Genomic DNA, 23,160 nt, shown 5'->3' on the forward strand with positions numbered 1-23,160 from the left:
TGTAGACCAGGCTGGTCTCGAACTCACAGAGATCCGCCTGCCTCTGCCTCCCGAGTGCTGGGATTAAAGGCGTGTGCCACCATCGCCCGGCCTAACAGAAAATATTGAATACAATATAAAAACAAATTTTGCCATTTGAATTTAATATTTTTAATTATTTTATTGATAAATAATTGATAAATAAAATAAATAAAAAATTGATAAATGCACACAAGTCATAGGTGAGATTAATCAATTTTATATTTTATTTAAATTGTCACATAGTAGTAAGTCAGTGGGCAAAGAGTTATGTTATTAAATATTTCATTGTAGCAGTATTTAATCAATATTTCTAAAACTGATTTTAGAGACATTATTTTTAACTATTTTCATGTTTCATATTTTTACTATAAAATCACATATGTCCATTATTTTGCATATAATAAAATTTTCCAACATACATAAGCATATGTAATTGCTAGTGTACATCCTTTAGGGCATTTAAGTAATTAATATTTATATTATTTTTTAGTCACTACATATTTAATGAATGCAAAAAATAATAATGACATTGTTCACTGTTTTGATCTGTGTTACTAGGTCTCCTTCTCAAACTTTAGTTGTCTGGGGAGACCTGTACGTGTCTGTTCAACATATACTCCTTCACTCATATTTCTTTTAATATTAACATTACTGAAGTCAACATTAGTATCTCTTAGTGGAAAATTGCTTTCTTTCCTATGTTACAGGCTGCTGTAATTTGTGTAATTGTTTATTAGTGGCTTTTCATTATAGTTCCAGCTACCTTTCACTGGTCTACTCTCTGATACTTAACCTTTCTAAAAATTTGCATTTTCCCCATGAGATCATTACCTTTGGAAGAGGTGATTGCTTGTTTTTTTTTTGTTTGTTTGTTTTTGTTTTGTTTTGTTTTCTCTTTGATATGGCCTCTATAAAGTTCAACCTGGTTGTAAACTCACAATTTCCCTTTAATAGGTCTTTGTTCACTGAGAGAACAGTCTGCCTGCATAATCATAGTGGACTGGGTATGTCTGGGAGTAAGAAATGCAACTTGTAATCTCTTTTTTGCAAAGAATGTGAGCTGAAATTTAGTGTTCTAATGCTCTTCCCATAGTCTGTCTTTCTAATATGAATTCTATTGCAACTTCTGTCTAGATCCATGTAAAATGATAATATACATATAATTCACTTAATATACATATTATATATACAGAGGATACATGAAATTTGAACTCATGCCTATTTAGTATTTATCAAAACAAAATATATTTTTTATTATTCTAGAATGATCTTCATAGAGCCATTCAGCGAACACAGTCTGCAATGTTTAATCAAGTTTTGATTTTGATATCTACATTCCTATGCCTTATCTTCACTTGGTAAGATCATTTATAGCAGTCCTCTTACTATTTTGTTTTATTTCAGTTTTTGGAAAACTGCATCATAAATCAGTTTCAGCAATATTTGGCTAATGTAAAGTATGTTCATCATAATGCATAAAAAGCTACCTACAGAAGTGAAGAGAATCTTTTTTAGTCTAGCAGACAAAACAAGAAAGCCTGTGTACAATTTGACCTTGAAATTTATGGCAACTCTGACATTTTCTCAAATGCTCTCAACAACCAACTCAAGGATTTTGCCTTCATGCCATGGTTATCAAACACCCATTTTCCCTTCAAATCATTGGCATATAAGCAGACTTGGATCTGTTTTCTTCAGAGCAGAGAGTTTGTTGAAGAAATTGTCAATGTCCATTACTCCCCACATGTCTCTGCATAGTTTTTTAGTGTGGGACTTGTTGGAATGCTGTGGCAGGAGTCTTGGCAGTGGATTGTGAGGCCTGGCATTTTGATTAATTGTGTCCTAAGTTGTTTTCTCTTTTGGAAATCAGACTTAATATTACAATGTTCTAATGTAACAGAGTATATTATATCTTTGGGTTCATGTGTATTTTCTTGCAAGAGAAAAGTAGTAAAACAATGAGCAGAATGGTGTTTGTTTCACAGGTTATAGACTCTATTTGTACTTATCTATAACATGTTTGGCCTATTTAGAATGAAGAAAAACTAGTTGCTAGTAGGAACAATCAGTCCACACACACACATTGGTACATCTGGTAGATAAAAACATTGCAGTCGATGTGTGTATGCAAACTTGGGTATATTATATCTATAAGCTATTTTGTACTAATATGTGTGGTTAATATTAAATATACTTTAAATGTGTCTATTGTATATTTTGCTCTTTGAAATGAACATAATATTGTTAATATTTAAATATTAAAATTTGTAGATAATGTTTTTAACCTTTTACAAAAGACATTTATGATACCTCTAATAAATTTCTATGTAAATAAAATCCTCAAAAGCTCTAAAATAATCTCATCACACGATACTGAAAACTCTATTAAATTAAGTGATTTCTATTGCAATGTCACTAAAAATTCTTGATCGAAATATAATAGCATATATTCAATAACAATTTTGACCTTAAGTAATTGACAAATTTAAAATCTCTATGCATATATACTAATTTTTCTGATGCTGTGAAATTGCTGAAAAATAAAATCAATGGTTTCTAAATACAATATAAAATGAATTTTGTAAGGAAATGCTTATGTGTAGGGGTTGTAATTCAGTTGTACTGTAGCTGGTGACTGCTATATCAAGATAAAATTTTGAGCTATATAGAAGAGTATTTACTAATAATGAACATGTTGTGTTGTAGTCTCTCTTTGAATACTTTGTCTTACCTGATCTTTGAAACCATAACAGAAGTATAGTTGGTGCTGGAGGGATGGCTCAATGCTTAAGAGCACTGTATACCAGCATGTGCTTTCCACCCACCTGCAGCTCAGAACCATCAGTAACTCTAGTTCCAAGTAATCCAGCACTTTCTACCTCCGGGTCACTGTACACACATGGTCTATGCACACACATGCAGGCAGATATTCATAATTTATTTAAAGTATACTTCTGGTGATGGTGGTGGTGGTGGTGGTGGTGGTGTGTGTGTGTGTATGTGTGTGTGTGTGTATGTGTGTGTGTGTGTTTGCGCAAAGATTTGTGCCTATTTATTATAGTCTGTATTACAGCTCGCAGCTTTACAGCAAAAAATTTAAAACATCTTTTATAATTTGAGCCTTGCAAATTCAGGAACTTATATTTAGATGCAATGGTGGTAATGGTGAAACTCACAATCTTAAAGTTACCTGTTTTAGAAAGCAACTATCTAGCTCTAAAACACATGTAGGCATCACAATTACAAAGAACTATTATTAAGCATCTGTCTGTGAGGGACACATGTTCAGTGCCAAACTGAAATAAGCATTAAGCTGCTGAGCCATTCTTTCCAGAAAATGTGTTAAAGTGTTTTCCTGTCATTGTAACAGAATTGGACTCATCTGTCCACATTCTGGCTCCCTATCCCTCTTCATCAATAATGCTCCCTTCAGAGACAGCTGGCCATTGTGATTCATCTTGCATCTTGGTAACAAAGCAGTTGTAAACTGGTACATCCGGGAATCAACTGCATGACTTTAGCTCAACTATCAATATATTTTAACAAATAATAACTACTATAATTGATAATGCATTTGCTGTTTATAATTTTATTTAGGTAGACTTATTTTTCAAGAACCTTGCCACAAATTAATATTTTTGAATTCATATGCATATCTATACATTTTTTATTTCATAGATATAAAATAAAGATTCACACAAATGGATATAATCTGGTTTGTTTTCCATTATAAGAAATTCAATAGACTTTCTCAGTCTTTGTCAGTAGGAAAAAATCCATTTATTTCTATGTATGATCTAGTACACATAGTTTAGTAGCCATGGCCGTTTCTTCTGCACTTATAAATGATTTTTTGAGTGACATCTTCCTAAATTATTGAGTTTTGCTGTCTTTCTTTCTTTTTCTTTCTTTCATTTTTAAATATAAGCTCTTGGGATGGGGACTGGTAGAACCCGAGTACTGTAGTTTATGGATCTGTTACAACATGATCTGCAGGTTGGTCACCATCAACAGAACATTTTCTTTACTTTATACCATAATCAATGCACAAAGTACATTTGTCTATAAAGTTAATTACTATATAACCACTCCTAGGATGATGTTGTACTAGAAAAATATAGATAACTTTACATCAACTACATTTTATGTATCTAGCAATCCAGATTTTAGGCACTGCAGTGTTTGAAAGAAAATTCCCAAAGAGAATGACACGATTTGGTGTTATAGACATGTTGGAATGGGTGTGGTCTTGTTAAAGGAAATGTGTCACTGTGGAGGTGGACTTTGAGGTCACCTCCTGTCACCTGTGAATCAAGATGCAGAACTCTCAGCTCCTTCTTAGCATCATGTCCAACTGCATGATGCTTTGCTTCCTATCATGACTATAATAAACTAACCTCTGGGATCTTAGTGAGTCACAGTCATTAAATGTTTTCTTTAAAAAGGCTTGCTGCTGTGGTCATTGTGTCTCTTCACAGACATAGAAACTCTAACTAAGACAGGCACTTAATTTTATGATTTAGGAAAGTTCACATATAATAGTATTACAACACATGAAGTATGAAACTTTCATTCTAAATGAAATTCTGATACAAAAATGCAGGATTTTTGAAGTGTGATGACAGTCAATTTTTATTTTTAAACAAATGCTGAGAATAATAATTAACAAGTCAAGTTCTCAATTTGTCCCCAGATTTTAGTGGGCACTATATGTAGTAACATATTTAACTTCCACTGCACCATAGTTTTGAGATGAAGAAACTGAAATACAGAGAGATTCAGGAATTTACTAAATTGAACAACTGTGTTATTCTCTCTGAAATGGTCCTTGATTTACTGTGTCCTGTTTTAAGAAAAATAGTGTCTTCAGAGCAATAAGAATAAATACAGTATCTTTACTGCCAATCTCTATGTCTGGAAAACTACTGTTTCTTGCTGGAGAAGTGAACACGGGAGTTCTCCCTAGACAGAGGCAGGTGTTATTTTTCATTTTGTGTGTCTTAGCCTCTATGTTAGTCAGCTTTCTATCTCTGTCACAAAATGTTTGAGACAATATAAAACTGAAAATTTGTTTTGATTCACTGCTTCAGAATTATTAGTGCGTAGTCACTTGTTGCTTTTGGCTTGTGGCAGCACACTGTATCATGGCAGGAGTATGTGGAGGAGGAATCCCATTTGCAGTCTGTAAATCAGGAAGCATAATATTTAGGATGAGGCTGGGGTTCCCAAAATCTCCCAAGACCATGGCCCACTCAGTTAAACTCTGCAATTTGTCCTTCTCTTAAGTCCCACCACATCCCTAAATCACCATGGACTGAGGATCACGTCTTAAAAACAGGGACTTTCATAATCATGTCAGACCTAAACTGTGTTTATATATATATATATATTTTTTATTATCTAGTGTGACTGCCCCTTAAGCAATGGATTCAGCTGCTGCAGCCAAGGCAGAGGGGATTATGTTCTCTCAGGCATGGACTCTTTCAAAGCTACTAAGAAATACTATCGTAAGCAAGCTAAAGAACTCACAATTTAAGGTTTAGGTGGAATTCTGCTGCTCAGAGAAGCTGAATATCAAGTAGCTAACTTTCTCTACTCAACCTGTGTCCTAATTTCGGTTCCCACTTTAAAAGCATTGCTGCTTGTGGTTGCTCCTTACCACTTCCTGTCAGCTACTTGTTGACACAACCTTCTGCTCACAGGTTAATTTTATTTAATCAAACACATCTTTGAATTGTTAACAGAAGCAGTAGGAAAAAAACTAACAAACTTTAAAATAATATTGTTCAATATTCCCCCATTTTTCTAAACAAAAGTGAAAAATTTTAATTTCAACATAGTAATACTATATAATAAGAATAACTACCAAGTAAAGATTACATTCACAGTGTACTCAATTTCAATTCATTTGTGTCTGATAAATTTAAGGAAAATACTTCCTAATACATCCTATCTTAGAAAATTCCAATCCTTTATCTAACTTCTTTTCTTTCATGTCTAGAGAAAACTGCAACTATGACTACCTGGTCTTCAACTCTATCAAAGGTACCAGGAGAATAAAAAAAAATATTTAAGGAAACAAAAACTGCATTCCAAACAACTTCCAAAATCTCTAGAAATGACAGAGACATCCGATCTCTTGGACAGTCACCCAAAATTCCTTTGTAATGTTGGGGCATGCATCTTCAGCCTACAGGCCCATAGTATCCGGAAGAATTTTCAACAAAGTAGGAAATTTGAACGATTGTCCCACGTATATTGACAATTTGTCAGGCACTTTCCTCAGTGTCCTGAAGAATATCTGGCAGTTTCTTCTGTTAAGCAGGAACGCCGAAGAACCACTCTGCCTTGTTTTGGCAAAGTTCAGTGGTTACTTTTCTGTGGGCCCTGTATGTCCAGTTTATACAACATACTGTCCATCAGTCCAGACAAGAGCAGCTTTTTATTCCCATGGCTAGCCTTGCCACATTGAAATCAAACTCCATAAGGAGCTTTTTCAATGCCCATAATTTCTGAATTAAGTTGGTACTGCCAAAAGCAGATGTGTCTCATTGTCATGAAAAGATCTAAATTAACAAAACATTTTAAATGCCATATTTTATAGGTTTTTGAAAGGTATGAAGATCACTTAACTATCTAAGATATATCTCCATATGATCTGGAAAGCACACCTTGCTAATCTACAAATTTGATTGTTGTAGATGACTAACTATTGACCTGTGTTTTTTAATATCCTAAATAGTACATAATAATATCTTTCAAAATTTAGAATTTTATCTTACTTTTTAAAATGAACTGCATAGGTACATTACCTTAATCATGAACAGAAACATATATAGAATATGTTGTAACAATAACTTTAAATTAGTATCAATACACAAAAATTCTTTAAAGTATAGACATATATACAGTGTATCAAAATTGACTTTGAATTTGTATCCACATACCAAAATCCATGCCAATGCAAAATATCTGAGATTAATAGTTGTGATTTTATTCTATATTCCCCTAAATATAACAAACATCCATTGCCCACCAAATAACTAAAAATCTTGAACAACTCAGCTCTTGAGAATGTGAACTTTGTATTCTCTATACTGCTTCCTCTTGAATGCAGGTGAAGTATCTTTAGTGTCCCTGAGAAAATTTCAGATAATGGTTAAGTCATAAGAAGAACAACTATAATGTTTGTTGATAGATGTCACCTGTCATGTTTCAAGAAGTCTCTCTTGACCAAACCAGATTTACTTCAACCTGGAACAAATTCATAATCTCTTTCCTGGGGAAACAAAAGCAAAACCAATTCTTCTAATCATTCTTTTAATTTTCTTTTGACAAAAACATTTTTTGACATTTTAAAAGTTAAAGAATTATTAAAATATCTAGGTTAGTTCATTTCAACAGTTCCAATTTCAATTCCAGGCTTCTTAGCAGCTGTCTTTTACTTATCAGCATTCAAAAAATTCAAAATCAACAGAATAGCATACTGGATCCAGACTCCCTCTGTATTTCTCATTGTTATGTGGCTTTTTGTTTTATATTACTTTTACTGTCTCTTTAAAGACTTTAATTTTTAAAACAATTTATTTCTTTTTATAACTTCCTATACTCATTTATTTATTTCTTAAACTTACCATACATATTTTTAGGGCTTTTTTTGTTTGTTTGTTTGTTTCCTCCTGAGAAACATTTAGATGTTAAGCTACAGCTAGATCTCTGTGCAGTTCTCATGACTTGCTCTGCCTGCTTCCTGGTTCCTGAGAACCAAGCTTAAAGCTTGCTTCCAAGTTGGAGGTTCTTCTCATCATGAATTGAGTTTAACGTTCCTAGAGCTCTACAATGCTCATGCTTGCTCTGTGGCAGACATTTTTACTTTTGTTTTTTGTTCCTCTATAAACTGTACTGGTTGTTCAAGTGCTCACCAGCAGGCAGAAACTTTTAAAAGAGCCATACACTCCAGCCACATCTTTTTAAGCCCCTATATGGAAATACAAGAGTTCCAAATTGGAATTGAAAATGCTGTTGTTTGGTTGTTTTTGCTATTTACTCTTTAGGGATTTGGGGGGACCCCACCACCCAGCCCCCAAATGAATTACACACCTAGGCTTATTCTTAGTTATGTTTGCCCAGCCATAGCTTGTCTTGTTTCTTACCAACTTTTATCTTAAATTATCGTATTTTTTGACTTGGGGTTTTTATCTTTCTCTATTCCTGTATACCCTTTTCTTTCCATCTTATTCCATGTCTGGTTGTGTAACTGGTTGATTAGGTTGCTGACCCCTGAAGCTCTCAACTTTTCTCGCATTCCCTCATTCTTTTCTCCCAGAGTTATTCTTTTATTTACTCTCTCTGCCTGCCAGTCTTACCTATTTCTTTCTCCTGCCTTGCTATTGGCAGATCAGAAAGACTTCCCACACCATCTTTGAGCTTAATTCTAAGGGCTGTAAAGAGAAGTAGCAATTGTCTTTTTACTGAAGGATCCTTAATAAACAACTCAAGGGAAGTTATTCCTCACTTGGCACTGGGATTTTGTTCAAAAGCCATTTCAGCTTTATTAGTACAACCAACACTTTTCAGTTAGCTTATAAAGTAGTAGTTTCTATACGGGTCTTATAGACATCCTAATTTTGGTTGACCATTTGTACAACCTCAACTTTCTTAATTCCTCATACCCACTCTTCCATTTAACTGCCCCACCCCCACCAGACAGTATTGCCTACTTTTCATTATTCATCCCATGTATTTTACTGTCCCTATGGCTTGCTTCTGTCCTCTCCCAACCTGCTATATTGCATAGATCCTTGTTTCGGCACCTGGTCACTACTGACAACTCACTCAAATTAAACTCGACCATCAAGGTTTGAACATGGAGGTCTACATATGAAAAAAGATGTAAGGTATCTGTCTTTCAAGGCCTGGGTTACTTCTATCATATATTTTTCCCATTGATATTTTCCTGCAGATTTCATTTTTTCCTTAGAAATGGAGATAATTTTATTGTGGAAATGTAGCACGATTTTACTATCCATTTGATTGTTGACAAACACCTCAATTGACTTCATTTGCTTGCTTTTATGAAGGGAACAGTACCAAACCCACATATGTAAGAATTTCTTTCTTAGGCTGTGAAGTTCATTGCCAATATATCCAGAAATGATTGTGATAGGTCATATGGTATGAAATCTCCACATTGGTTTCCATAATCACTGCTCATTTTATAATCTTACCAACAAGGAATAAGGATTTTCCTTTCCTCACATCCTCACTGACATTTATTTTCATTTATTTTCTCTATGAATTACATTTTTTTGAATCTCAGTGTGGTTCTAATTTGTGTTTCCCAATTGGCTATTGATATACAACACTTCTAAGAATGTTTATTAACCATCAGTATTTCTCCTTTTGAGAACTCACTGTTAAATTCAGTATTATTTGTTTTATTAATACTTAGTTTTTTCAGTTTTGTAAAACTATTTTAGGAAGCATTATTTTTCGTCATATATATATATATATATATATATATATATATATATATATATATATCTCAAGAGAAAAATTCAGTTTTCCCATTAACCACATCATGCCTAGCATCCAAACACTTGGAAAATATTAAATGTTTAACACATTTATTAGGGAACGGTAATAGAATTTTCAAATAAGATTGTTGTTTCCAATTAGAAATTTTTTCTTTTTAGGTTTTTGGGAAGACAGGGTTTCTTGGTAGCTTTGGAGCCTGTCCTGGAACCAGCTGTTGTAGACCAGGCCAGCCTCAAACTCACAGAGATCTTCCTTCCTTTGCCTCCCTAGTACTGGGATTAAAAGCGTGTTGTATATCACCAGGCTTACCTGAATCCAGAGCTTTAAAATAAAATGTTGCTTCTCAAAAAAAAAATAAATAAATAAAATAAAATAAAAGCTTGTGCCACCACCGCCCAGCTTCAATTGGAGATTCTTAAATATATTGAGAGGCATTACAAATGATATGTTTTAAAATTTTAATTTTAAATCCCTTCTTTTCATTGTAAACTTTACGAAGCTCGTGGAAGTTAATCTATATCCCCACCTTTTTAGGCCAAAAGCTTTGCTTCTGAGGAAGAGAATTAACTGAGTTGTATATTTATGTGGCTTCCAGGTAATTCTAATGGATTTCACATTCATAAAAATGAACCTCCAGATAAACCACATCTGCTACTTTTGGATCCATGTACCTTGAGAATTTCCATCTTGAGAATTTCCATATTTTTATATTTATCAAACAAACCAATGTAAATGAAATTATCATATCTAACAGCTCCTTTATTAAGTATAAAAGCAAATAGCTCAAATACTAGGTTAATGGTCATACTTCATCGTGTTTTCTTCCTGTAATTATGTAGAATTATTTTAATTTTCTTATATTAGTCTTTAGAAATTTTCTTTTACTCCCCTTTAATCTAAAAACTTGAGTCCTTTTAAAAGCTCTACTCATCTTACATAACTTGAAATGGAGCAAAAGCATTCTTGTGATTGGAGGGCAGTGTGAGGCAATGTGATGGGTTCTGATGAGTTAAAAAGCAGCAGGGTTTAATTCTCTCTATATGTGGATGTCATGTATGGAGTGATAGCTGACCTTCTTTTACATAGATGCAAAGGAAGTGTCAAAGAATGGGAGAGATTTCTTTCAGCAATGGAAACAGGTTTTCTTGTATCTAAAAAAACAATCCCAATAAAAATGAAAAATTCTAACATATCAAATTACCTTATGTTCCATGGGAATATTAGGTGTTGGGTGGATACTGTACAAGAAATGAAAAATGATTACTTGAAATCATTTAATTGGAATTCGCTCAACAAATACCAAAGTGCAATTTGTGGGCTGATTTGAATGCTAATGTCTGAATTACAGGCATGGAATCAAAGTGCTAGATGCTTTTACTGCAGAATGCCAGTGCTTAATCAAGTTTTCCAGTAACTGTGCAGAATGATGGGATTCATGGCAAGTGCGTAGATATTTTTGGTTATTTCTGCTATGTGATCTTTTTTTCTACCAAAATCATTTGTCCCAAAATTATTTGTTGTACAAATTGGCATTTACCAGGTGGTGAAAAAGTTTACAATCTTGATGTTTACTTTCATTCAAGTTACTGTTTCCCTCATGTTCCATTTCAAAACTTACAATGGCTGTATTAAACATGTTGTTAGCATTTGGAGGATGTATGGTTTTAAAAGTGCAGGGAGAAGACTTGTAGTGAATTTGCTTTTGTTAATGTGTAGAAGGCCTATACTGAATCAAATAACTTGAGGTTTTCCATATTTTTAAAAATATTTTGTTAACTGAGTTTTTGGTTTTTGTATTGCACAATGCTGAAATTATTTTGTATACATGTGTGTTAAAGTTATCACTAATATTTTATAAGGAAGCAAACTCTATAGCAGTTCCACAATTGAATTTAATAGTTGTCATTAGGTTCTTTGAATTATCTTAAAACATTTCATGCATTTTATCTTAACAAATGATTTTACTTAGCAATGGAGCATTTCAAAATGTGTATGAAATTCAATTAAATTCAGTAAATATTTTTTTGTATCAATCTGGCATAAATATTTCAACATCGCAGTCTTTTCTCGTTTATAATGTTTCCATTTTATGAAGCTGTCATTCACTGAGGATTCATGATGCCCCTACACATATATATTTAGTCTGTGCATATCAACAAAAGTTTCTATGACAGTGCTTAGGTGAGGTGTGCCTCCAATGCATACTCAGGCTGAGATAGAATGAGGAAATGTTCTCAATCAGGATGCTCCTGATATTTCTTAGCCTAGGAGCTTTGTGCTGAACGCCCAGTGCCAAGGTCAGGAACTGATTCGAGTCGATATTACCACTAAGAGCATTGTTCTGTCAGTGCTGTAAAGGTGACACTTTGAGGTCAATACACACCTGGGTGCTTTCTCATTTGTATGCTAAAGCACATGTCATCTCCATGTGTCATGTCTTCTTGGTCAGGGTAGACTGTCCTCTGAGTTATGACAACTGCTGCTTAGAAATAGCATAGCAGTCAATATATGTGTTTATTATGGTTCAGATTGTGCTCATGCTGTTCATGAACCATGTGCGTTTCAGCCATGCTATTCTTAACACCAGAGTGACTACAACTAGGAGCTTTGTGCATTGTCTCGGAGGTGTGCTTCCTTTTTAGTACAATGGCAAAAGCACAAATGAGGGACTATATAGGCTTCAGCTCTTATGGTGCCTTTTCCTTTAGTTACCATAATATTTAGATGATTATGCTATGTTAGTTAGCCATAACATTTGTTCTAGTTTAAGGTTTACATTGTGTGGATAAGAATCATAGTATAATTACACAATTCTTAAGTGACTTATAAAATATCAACACTAAGTCAGAGGGGATACTCTTATAAAAGTAGTGATGTATTTATTATTCTTTTAATTACTGTTAACGTTGAGAACAGAGCATGTTAGTATAAGCTGGTGTGGGTTTAAGGTAGGGAATTTTAACAGCTTTATAATTAGGCAAACCAAAGTATGAAACAGTTGCATATAGAGCTGACATTGAATTCAGAAATTAGAAGTAAAAAATCTTTTGTTTGAAAAATAGAATTTTTATTGAGCTATAAGTTGATAATTATCGCCTTAAAAATTAGCTTCATAAAGCTTATATTTACATCATTATTTGTGTTCCTATGCATAGACACCTATGCTTACACACATATTTTGTTTTACAATATGTACTGAAATACTGTAAAATGGTTGTAAATTCTCAAGAAATGAAAATGAAAATGTAAGCTCAACTCACTTCAGGCTAAGAGAGTGGAAGTATAAATGACATAGTTGGAGGTTTTGTGTCTGCTGTCTTATATCTGTTTTCTGTTGCTATGATAAAACACTCTGGTAAAAGCAATTCAAGGAAGAATGAATTTGTCTTGTAGAATGGGGTTCTAGTCCATGAAGGGAAGGAGGAAACAGCAGCAGGTGTTGGGACAGCAAGTTACGTTGTATGACAGCCAAGACGTTGATAGTGATGAACAAATTCAACTGTTTTTCCCTTTATTTATTTATACAGTCCAGTATAAATATCCCAATTGGGAAATGATGCCACCAAATGTTCATGGGTCTTCCCACCAAAGACATGAACAGAGGTCCTCCTTCAGGTAATCCTAGATCCTGAAAATTAACAATACCATCACAGCTACTACTTTTCAAGATATCAAGATCCATATGATTACTGACTGTGAATGATCCTTGACTCTAAAGATGGGTGTAATTGCTACTGCTGCCACCCAAAATAACTCATTAAAACACAGTGAGGATGCTGCTCAAACATTTGTCCACTACACACACACACACACACACACACACACACACACACACACACACACACACACACTCCACCCCACACACACACACACACACACACACACACACACACACACTCCACCCGCTTTATTCTCTTTCTCTTTCTCCTTCTCTGGAAATCCTTAGTACAGTGTTTCTGTTCACAGTGTCTCTATACTGGGAGAACCTAACCTAAAGTGAAATTGCAAGTGACTTGGGACCAGGGCTCAGTTTCAGGTCTAGTTTGCAACATATAACAGTATGTGAAACTCAGCTATTAAATGAGATTAGACAATAACGTTTGATTGTTAGATTTCTCATATGTAGAGATAAAAATAGATGAAAAAGTCAAAGGTCATAAAATAGACAAACAGGATAAAATTTTAACTAAAAGTATATTTTTAAAATCTGATGACAACCAAGCTATGTAAATGAAAACATTATAGCCGAATTAACCATGCTTTTCAGATAAAGAGGGTCATTAGTTCTCAGTTTCATCTTGGGATTCATCTCACAGATAAATTAGAGATTGGAATAATGTGGATATAACTGTGGTGATGGCATTATTAAGATGTGGAGAGCTTTAAGATTACTTCTTCAGTGTTTTAGTGGCTGGAAGCATAACATGAAATCCTTACAAGTAACAAGAGTCTTAAGGAGCCTTCCATGGAGCCCATGAGAGCTTAAATCCAATTGATTGGCTAAGACAATGGCCTGTGGAAATAGTTCTATTGATTAAGACTCCTTAAACATTGAAACTAAATTATTTGATAAAGCATAGAGGATGGGAAAAAATCTAGAAAAATACTATATTTAATTAAAATATTCTTTTTTGAATGTTCAAAATGTACAGTATATAAAAGGAACCATTTTCTAGATTAAATAAAAACAAATCTTATGAAAAATATGTAAATAAGAAACTATAATAGTAAAAAGCTTGAACATTAATATTAAATGCTTCATGCCTCTGAGTCCCACCAATATAAACTCTAAACCTTTTTTTTTGGCTGTCAGTTTAAAAAAATCAATGATTTTTTTAAAAATAAAAGATGTCTCAGGGTTGGGGAGGGGTGCTGGGGGGCTGGGTCGTGCTATTGGGAGCTCACCAAGGCCAGCTGGATTGTGACTCGAAAAGCAGGGGATAAACCCGGACTCTCTGAATATGGCGGACAATGAGGGCTGCTGAGAAGCCAAGGACAATGGCACTGGGTTTTGATCCTACTTCTTGTTCTGGCTTTGTGGGTGCCTAGCCAGTTTGGATGTTCACCTTCCTAGACCAGGATGGAGGGGGGAGGACTTCGGATTTTCCACAGGGCAGGGAACCCTGACTGCTCTTCAGACTCGAGAGGGAGGGGGAGAGGAGGGGGGGAGGGGGGAAGGAGTGGGAGGCTGGGAGGAGGCGGAAATTTTTTTTTTCTTTCTCAATAAAAAAAAAAGAAACTGAAAAAAAATAAAAGATGTCTAAAAATTCTAAAGCGTGTTTGAAAGAACATGAAAATACAAACCAAAGAGAGGCCTGAATGTAGTCACAATTTATTCATTTTTATTATACTTTTGTGTTTTTTCTGTCTGTTGAGTGGGAAAATAAATAAAATAATAGCAACACAATGAAGAGTTAATGAAGTAAAAGAATGTAAAGTCAAGATAAGCCTGAAAACAGGTTTCTTTTCTAGGTTGGGTACTCAGGCAATGGCTGTCTAAAGATGTAGGATTTTAATTAGGAAATAAACAACATATTGTGAACTAAGCATATTTCTGGGAAACGCCTGTTCAGGATGAAGTGCCATCAGTGCCAACACTCTGAGACAGAATTTTTCTTATATTTTTGCAGAAAATGCTTCCACAGATGTCATATTAAATGTGCTCTCAGTACTCCATGGAGAATAGGCTGTAAGAAGAGAGAAGGGCAGAGTCAGAAATTCTGAGATTTCAGGAAGGAGGTCCTTAAGTCTTGACCCAGTAAAAAGGTTGACTGTTGCTAGATTTGACATCCATCTTCAAGAAAGAGGTGAAATAGATATGATGAATTATATATAGGGTATAAGAAGAAAGAACACTGAATTTGATGTTTTGTTCTAAGAAAGTGAAAATGAAATGTGACATTTACAAGACAGAAATCAGGAAAGGAATCTAGAGGGAAATAGACACAGAGACTCTTGTATTACAGATGCCTTTGAGAAATCCAACAGGAGACAATAAGTAAACATGGGATGACAGCCTGGAGTATAATCCTGGAGCTACATTGCAGACCTGGCATGTGTTAGCTCACAATTGCTAGTTAATGTCAAAGGATTAGAAGAAAGACCCCTAGGCATGAATTTGATCCAACCATAAGCAGGCAGCAAAGCAAGACTATGTTAGGGTGAAGACAAGAAAGAATGTCTTTCATTTACCTATAGGTTTTCAAACTTGACCATTAAGTACATAAAATAAAAATAAATAAACCCCCAAAACTCTGAAGTGTAATGCATCAGATTTTTATGAAGTGCTGTATGACGAAAATGGATCTAAGATTTTTTTTTATTTCTCACTTTTGAAAACAGAGCCCTCTCTATACTATCCAACCCAGATGGTTGTCTATTTTAAACTGTACTCTATGTCAGTTTTTATAGAGCACTTTTATTATCATCAAAGCATTTTCCTACCATCCAGCAACCAGATCCTGGTTGGATATGTATGTATACCTTAAAAAAAAACACAATTATTTTTCCTTCTTAATTCCTTTGTTACCCAGCTTCTTAAACGTAGTTGGATACTTATATTTTGGAGTTAATTTGTTCTCTCTCTCTCTCTCTCTCTCTCTCTCTCTCTCTCTCTCTCTCTCTCTCTGTCTGTCTGTCTCTCTCTCTCTGTTATCAATTCAGGTCCTAATGATTGCAGGTCAAATACTTTTACCAGTGAACCATCTCTCCAACAGCCGACCTGTTTCTTAGAATCCTTATATTTGAACACATATCAGGGTTCTTCTCAAAATTTCCCAGCTGAATATTTTCAATACATTTCACAGCAGTTTACCCTCTTCCTTGTCCATAACCTTTGCTAGGTTGTTGTAAAATATGTGCCCTTGGAACTTGGGGAGGTTCACTTCAGAACTGTCTCTTTTCTATATGCATTATAAAATCAGATTTAATTATCTTTTAGCCTGGGTTACATTAACTTTCACCAGTATTTTCCTATTCACAGATTAGTTCCTTTAGTTTTCCTTAATAATTCAGCTTCATGGAGTCACTCAATTTTTTTTCATAATTCTCATTATACAGTTGAATTACATTTATAATAGACTTTTGTCTTTATGTGTAAAGTTTTAATATTTATTTTTAGATTCTTGATTTGCTAGCAAATTGATTTTAGGATGTTCTAAATAGCTTATTTGAATTTCATATGAGCTGGTTCCTGCTAGTGTACCAACTGTGAATGTGAAAAAACACTTTCAGTCCCTTACTTTATAATTGTCTTTCATATTGACCATTGAGAGCACTCAGTTTATTTTTTTCCCTTCAAGCAAATTATACCCTAAATGGTATAACTTTTCTCCACAGGGCTTTTTGCTTGTTGTTTGTTTGTCTTTCTCTAACTCTGTTCCATTTCTTAAGTATAAATTCAAACACAGTCTCCAATGCTGAGTAACCACAAAGATCTAGAGAATCTACATAAAGGCATTTGTAAACCTTAAGGTGCCATTTAAATACCCAGCAGCCTTTTTACTGCCATAATTCACAGAAAATGTTAAGAGTTTTATGGAAAAGATTTTTTTTAGAGGTTTGCTTCTCAAGGCTGGAAATATGTATATTTGTGTAAAGGAGCATTAATTCAGAAATAGGTTATTAATAGGTCACTTATAGGTTTCTGCCTATTCGTTACACTTTTCTGGTTATTTACTGCACTTTTTTTTGGCTATAGCTTAAAAAGATATCTTCTCTAAGTCTTGATGTGTTTCTTTTTTTAAATAGAAATAAAAGAATATTATATAAGCCTTCTCCAAAGAACATAGGCAACTTTTAAAAAATAGTAGCTTATATTTAGTTTTTGAAACTTTAAAACATGTGTAAGATATTTTGGTAATATCCTTCCTCATCTACCCCCATGTTGCACTTTGACCAAACTCCCCCCACACACACACACAGGCATTTCTTTTCAACATACATGCCTTCTTATTTTACATACAAAATAATACTCTCCCTGATCCTGTTAGTGTTGCCCATATGCAAATAGACTCCAATGAAGCATAGGAAACTCCCAGCAAAGAAAACTGTCCACAGCAGCCATCAGCTCTCTGTAGCTCCTCTAGCTCCATCATCTAGACCCGCTTCTCTAGCCGTGGTGACATTTTGACAGGCATGGTATCATGGAGTTTCTATCCAGGTACCCATAGCACCTATGAATTCATGAGTGCAAAGTCTATGCCGTGAATTAAAGACATCATTTACCACTCCCCTCTGCATTTTACTATCCTCTCTTCCAAAATGATCCCTGAGTATTGGGTCAGCGAGGTTGGCATAGATCATCAACAGCTGAACAATTGAGAGTCACTTATTGTTAGCATTCTAATACATGAATTTCTGCATTTGGCCACCTCACAAAGAAGCTTCCTGACCAAAGTTGAGACCAGCATAGTGTGTGGATATAGACACAAATATTTGACAACAGTTTGAGACCACAACAGCTTAGTGAAGCAACATAAGTTTTACACTATGATGTCTCTATGACATCCACAGAGATGAAGGTGTTTGGTGTTTGACAAAGTTTACAATACCAGGCATGGATTTTTTTTTTTTTTTGGAGCAGGCCTCCAAGCCAATCAGCAAACCATAACCTCCATACCATTATTGCAACATTGGATTCTTGCTATCTGGTTGGTCTATATTATAGGAAAATGAATGCAGTGCCGCACAAAACTGTTCCATTCTTTACCACACAAAATCCATGCTTAACAATTCCTGGGTTTATGGAAGCCAGCCAGAAAATAGTATTGCTGCTAGTCATTTCAAGATTTCTCTCAGTCATGTAACCATGCTTTGTGAGTACAAATTAACCTGGGCTGCTTTGGTGTCTCTGCGTCTGCTCTGGTCAAAATCCTGTAGAGGGACATTCTGTGTCTGGCATATTTTTATTTAATAACTAATGTGTCCATGTCGATCCATGTAGTATACCTCACTTCAAACTTCTTTTTTAAATTATATTTTAATTAGCTAATAACCTAGTGGGTCTCTATATATCTTTAACATATTACACTCTTTTTTAATTAACACATTGCACCCCACTCTTTTTTGCATCTTTGTTCCAATTTTTGATTAACTCTTTAACCACCAGTATTATTTCTAGTCTCCTTTATTATACATAATCTACTTACTATCCCATCTATGTTTTTACTTGGCTTGTAAGACAAATACTTTGTCACATCGATCACAGATGAACATATGAGAGGACGAGGAAAACGTTAGGATGAATTACTATATAAATTTCTATAAATTACTATATAAATTTCACCTGAGGTTTGTGCTTGGAGGGTGGATGTGTTTTGGAGAAATGAGAGTGTGGGGAAGAGTTAGGGTAAATACATACTGTGTATACATATGTAAAAGTATATATATATGTATATACATATACATATATATATATATTCTCCTGAATTTACCTTAACTCTTTTCCCACCATCTCACTTCTCCTATAAGTACATGAAATATATGTATATGAATACAATATATGAAATATATCTCATGTAAAATATATGAAAAGAAAGCACATGAAATATATATGAAAATAAAAAACATTAAATATATTCACCATATATATTATATGTAAATATATTCTTAATTTACTGTAACTCTTCACCCACCCTCTCATTTATTCAACCCCCAACCCCCATCCACCTCATGCTTGACACCTTATGAACTGTTGGTAGAATTATAAACTGGAATAACTTGACTTAAACCAATCTGGATGTTTCTCAGGAAACTAGAAACAGAACATTCATATGACCCAGCTAAATACTCCTGTGTATGCCTCCAAATACTTTATATCTACAGACAACTGCTAGATGTGATTCCTCATTTTGTGAGTGTGTGTATAAGCAATGAAACCAGAAACTAGAGATGAACTATTTTGTATGTATATATTAGGGCAGGTGAAATAGTAAGATATAGGTAAAATGACCATAGAGACAGATAACACTAGAGATAAGGCAACTTTTTATACTGACATTTATTTCCTTTCCTAAGATTAAAAAAAAATAAACCTGTATTTAGAGACTGAGCATAAACCCTATATGAAACTTCTTCTTAACTAAGATGAAAGAAATAGGTAATTTTACTTAGCTGCTCTTTCCAAAACAAAACACACTTGTAACTGCACTGAATTAGTACCAAACTTCCTGCTGTAGAATGCATATTCCAATTTCATTTACATTACTATTTTAAAGAGTTATGTATAAAAGTGCAATGTAGAAGCATGGCATGGCCTGTTGTAATTTTTAATATTTTGATGTTATGATTTTGTCATCCCATTTACTTTCTTCCCTCCCACTCTTTCCATGTAACACCTTGTTCTTCTATAACTCCATGCTTTCCTATTTTATATATAGCCCTCACTAAATATATGAATATAATCAATTCATGGGGTATGTTCAGTGATCTTTGAATGTATATAATTTCAATGCTGACTATTGGGAAAGAAATAGAGAAAGATCTTCCTTGCCTGGGTGTGATCATTTGTAACACTTTGAGACAGATAGTAGTGTTTACTGTTTCCGTGTTATCTCATTTAATGTTTTAGTCTTCAGTTTTAAAAAGCTATTAAAAGAAGTTATGTTTCCAGTACTCATAACTAGTTAAGTAAGACATCTTGGAGGATAACCTACGCCCTCTACTTCCTAAACCAGCACAATCTCTAACTACATTCTAAAGATGTATCCCAATACCCATAGACAATTGTAGTACTCATCACTCTTCATGCAAACATTTTTTTTGCAACAGACAGAGGCCATTACAGAAAACCACAATAAGTCAATATGCAGAACTGTGGAGTCCATTCTACATCTACTATATAAATCCTGTACCAAAGACTCAGCAATTATTGCTGAAGAGGGTGTTGAAAGATTTTAAGACCCAGAGGATCAGGGGTTTTGCTTTGAGATTGTCACCTAGTAATGCCAAAAGAAACATCCATAAATTTTCACTGATATACATGCCTAAGCATGAGCTGAAGAGGGATCACAACAATAGAACGAGAGAATCCCACAATTTCTCAACCTTATACAAAAACTAAAGTCAACCAAAGAATCTTGATAGTCGATAGTCTTCCCCAAAGAAAGGCAAACCAATTGTTTACCAATACCACTGAATGGTCAACCCAGACATTATACATACTAGTAACATTATACACATTGATCAGTTTGCACATATTTAGACACACAAAAATACATATTACACATGTATATATCTATATATCAGTGTGTGTTAATATTAATTAATGAATAAGGTGCACATGGGTTTGAAAGTGAACAAAGAGTTATATGGTTTTGTGACAAGAAAAGAAAGGTGAAATTATGTAATTATAATTATCAAAACATAATGAAATGATTAAGAAACTTAATGAGAGAAATAAAAAGAGTATTTTGCTTCACATGAATTATGGCCAGTCTGACCATGGCTCGTCTTTTATCCATACACATGAAGCAGTTCTTTCAGGAAAAACATGTTATGAGATAAGCTAGAAGTTCAGAAGGCTAATTTTAATCCAAATTGTTGTATGTGGAAGAAAAATTGACACATTTTTCAAAACATTTTTAGTATCATTTTCCATCTACATATTTAGTGTGCTTTGGGAGAAAGTTATAGTCCACCTTCTGATCTCAAGTCCCTTTTCTTCTGTTGCCTCGGGTGAGTTCATAGATATCTTGGGCTTTCAACACCAAACAGGCTAATCATTTCAGTTATCCAAAAACATGGTTTTTCCTCTCTTAATTGATACCTTCCTCTAATACCTCTCAGTTGCCTTATTCACTTCCTAGTTCTTTCAAAGAACTGAAAACACTTCCTATTTAAAACATCTATTCCATGCCCTCTTTACATGGACAGTCCAATAGATTTTCCTCTGCAAAGATTTCCTCACGCCAAGTTGTCTATGCCATGGATGGACCTTGTCCATCCACTGTCTCTTGCTTAGGTGGTCCGGTCTCTCTGTGGATATCCATCTAAAATATTTTTTAGAACAATAAGTATTGCCTTGTAAGTTTAAAATATTTAACAGCTTGATAATTCTGTTAAATTCAAAACATTCATATTCCACTTTCCCTTGTCTGGTCCTACTTGTTGGCCTCAGCTCACCTTGTGTTCCCTTCTTTCAGTGTGTGGGTTCCTTCGGCATTCTTTATGTTCTTTGCAAAATCAGATGATTCCTGACCTCTGGACTTTGAACTAAATGCTTTTATTTTCTTTATTGAATGGCCTTAATTTAATTTCTGGTCTACTTTTGGTATCAGCTCTTATGCCAAATCTTCAAAGAAATTTTTCTTGGCAACTCAGAGGTTCAAAATGGTTCTGACATATATCAGCTCTTTATGTCTCCAGCAGACATTTTGTCTAAATTTATTGATGACACCAAGAAATGTTTCTTTGTTTGCAGAATATATGCAAGATGAAATATCATGTGTTAGAAAAAAATGAGAGAAGAAAAAAATAAACCAGTGATTTTTTATCTCTTATTACAACCAATTCTTTCCCATCTTCTAAAGTTAATTTTACTTCTTATGTGAAAATTTTAAATTGATAATTAAATATTTATATCATATAATTTAATATTGTTAAAATTAAATGATTAAGATATGGGAAATTCTTTCCCATTTTCTAAAGTTAATGTCATAACAACAATGGTCACTAAGCCATTCTTGGAACAAATCATGATTTTCAGGAAATTGCTTCAATTTAGAGTGTTTGTTCTCCTTCTGAAAATGCTCTTTGAGAAAGTAACATAGATCAGAAAAACAATCTTTTTTTTTTTTTAGTGAAAGTGAGTTCTTTAGCTATGTTACTATATCCATAGGTGTTTATTTATTTGACCTTAACTTATACATTTAAGCTCAAATTACCCAGCTGGTATTTCTTAAGCTTCATCATCACAGAAGGCTCTTCTTGCAGATTGAAGAAGTGTCTGTGACCAATATTTTATTACATAGATGTAGTCAATCTATTCATCAGTTAGAAACTAGGACTTTTTCAGATGATTTAAACAAAGAGAGTATTATGAAAGTAAATGCACAAGAAACAGATGGTGGCTTAAATTACCTGGTACTTATTAGGTTCCATCTAACATACCATGTTTGCAAGGATTTTTGAGTTTTTCTTTACTTACATTTTGATGGTAAAAAAAAGAACATTGCTAAGTAAAATTTATGATGACAATCAGATTTATATATTTATTGTGTGTGTGTGTGTGTGTGTGTGTGTGTGTGTGTTTATGAGCCAAAGTACATGGATGATGTCTAGAGAATAAGTTGCAGAATTTTGTTCAAGTTTTCTAGCAAGTTGGTCCTGTATATAGAACTTTAGTTGTCAGGATTGGCCCTTCAACACTCAGACCTTTTGATGACCCATATTTTGTGTTTGATATTTTATTTTCTTTCTTTTTAACTAAAAGTTCTTTTTAATTGTCTTTCTGATTCTGGGTTATCTATCACATGCACTCACTCATAAGTGGTTTTTAAACATAAAGCGAAGAAAACCAGCCCACAAATCACAATCCCAGAGAAGCTAGACAATGAGAACCTTAAGAAAGACACAAATAGATCTCATCTACATGGGAAGTAG

At 34.0% G+C, this 23,160-nt stretch overlaps 1 protein-coding gene across 4 annotated transcripts in view; it reads left to right on the forward strand.

Moving 5' to 3' along the window:
• The window catches only part of Kcnt2 (potassium sodium-activated channel subfamily T member 2), a 388,623-nt gene that overhangs the window by 165,125 nt on the left and 200,338 nt on the right, over window positions 1-23,160 (forward strand). For all 4 annotated transcript variants that reach the window (XM_026779913.1, XM_026779914.1, XM_005348456.3 and 1 more), the window contains exon 8: window positions 1,285-1,379. In XM_026779913.1, coding sequence (XP_026635714.1) covers window positions 1,285-1,379 — 95 coding nt within the window. The remainder of the gene's footprint in view (window positions 1-1,284; window positions 1,380-23,160) is intronic.

The sequence above is a fragment of the Microtus ochrogaster genome, chromosome 6 (assembly GCF_000317375.1).
Source record: "Microtus ochrogaster isolate Prairie Vole_2 chromosome 6, MicOch1.0, whole genome shotgun sequence".
Lineage (NCBI taxonomy): Eukaryota > Metazoa > Chordata > Mammalia > Rodentia > Cricetidae > Microtus > Microtus ochrogaster.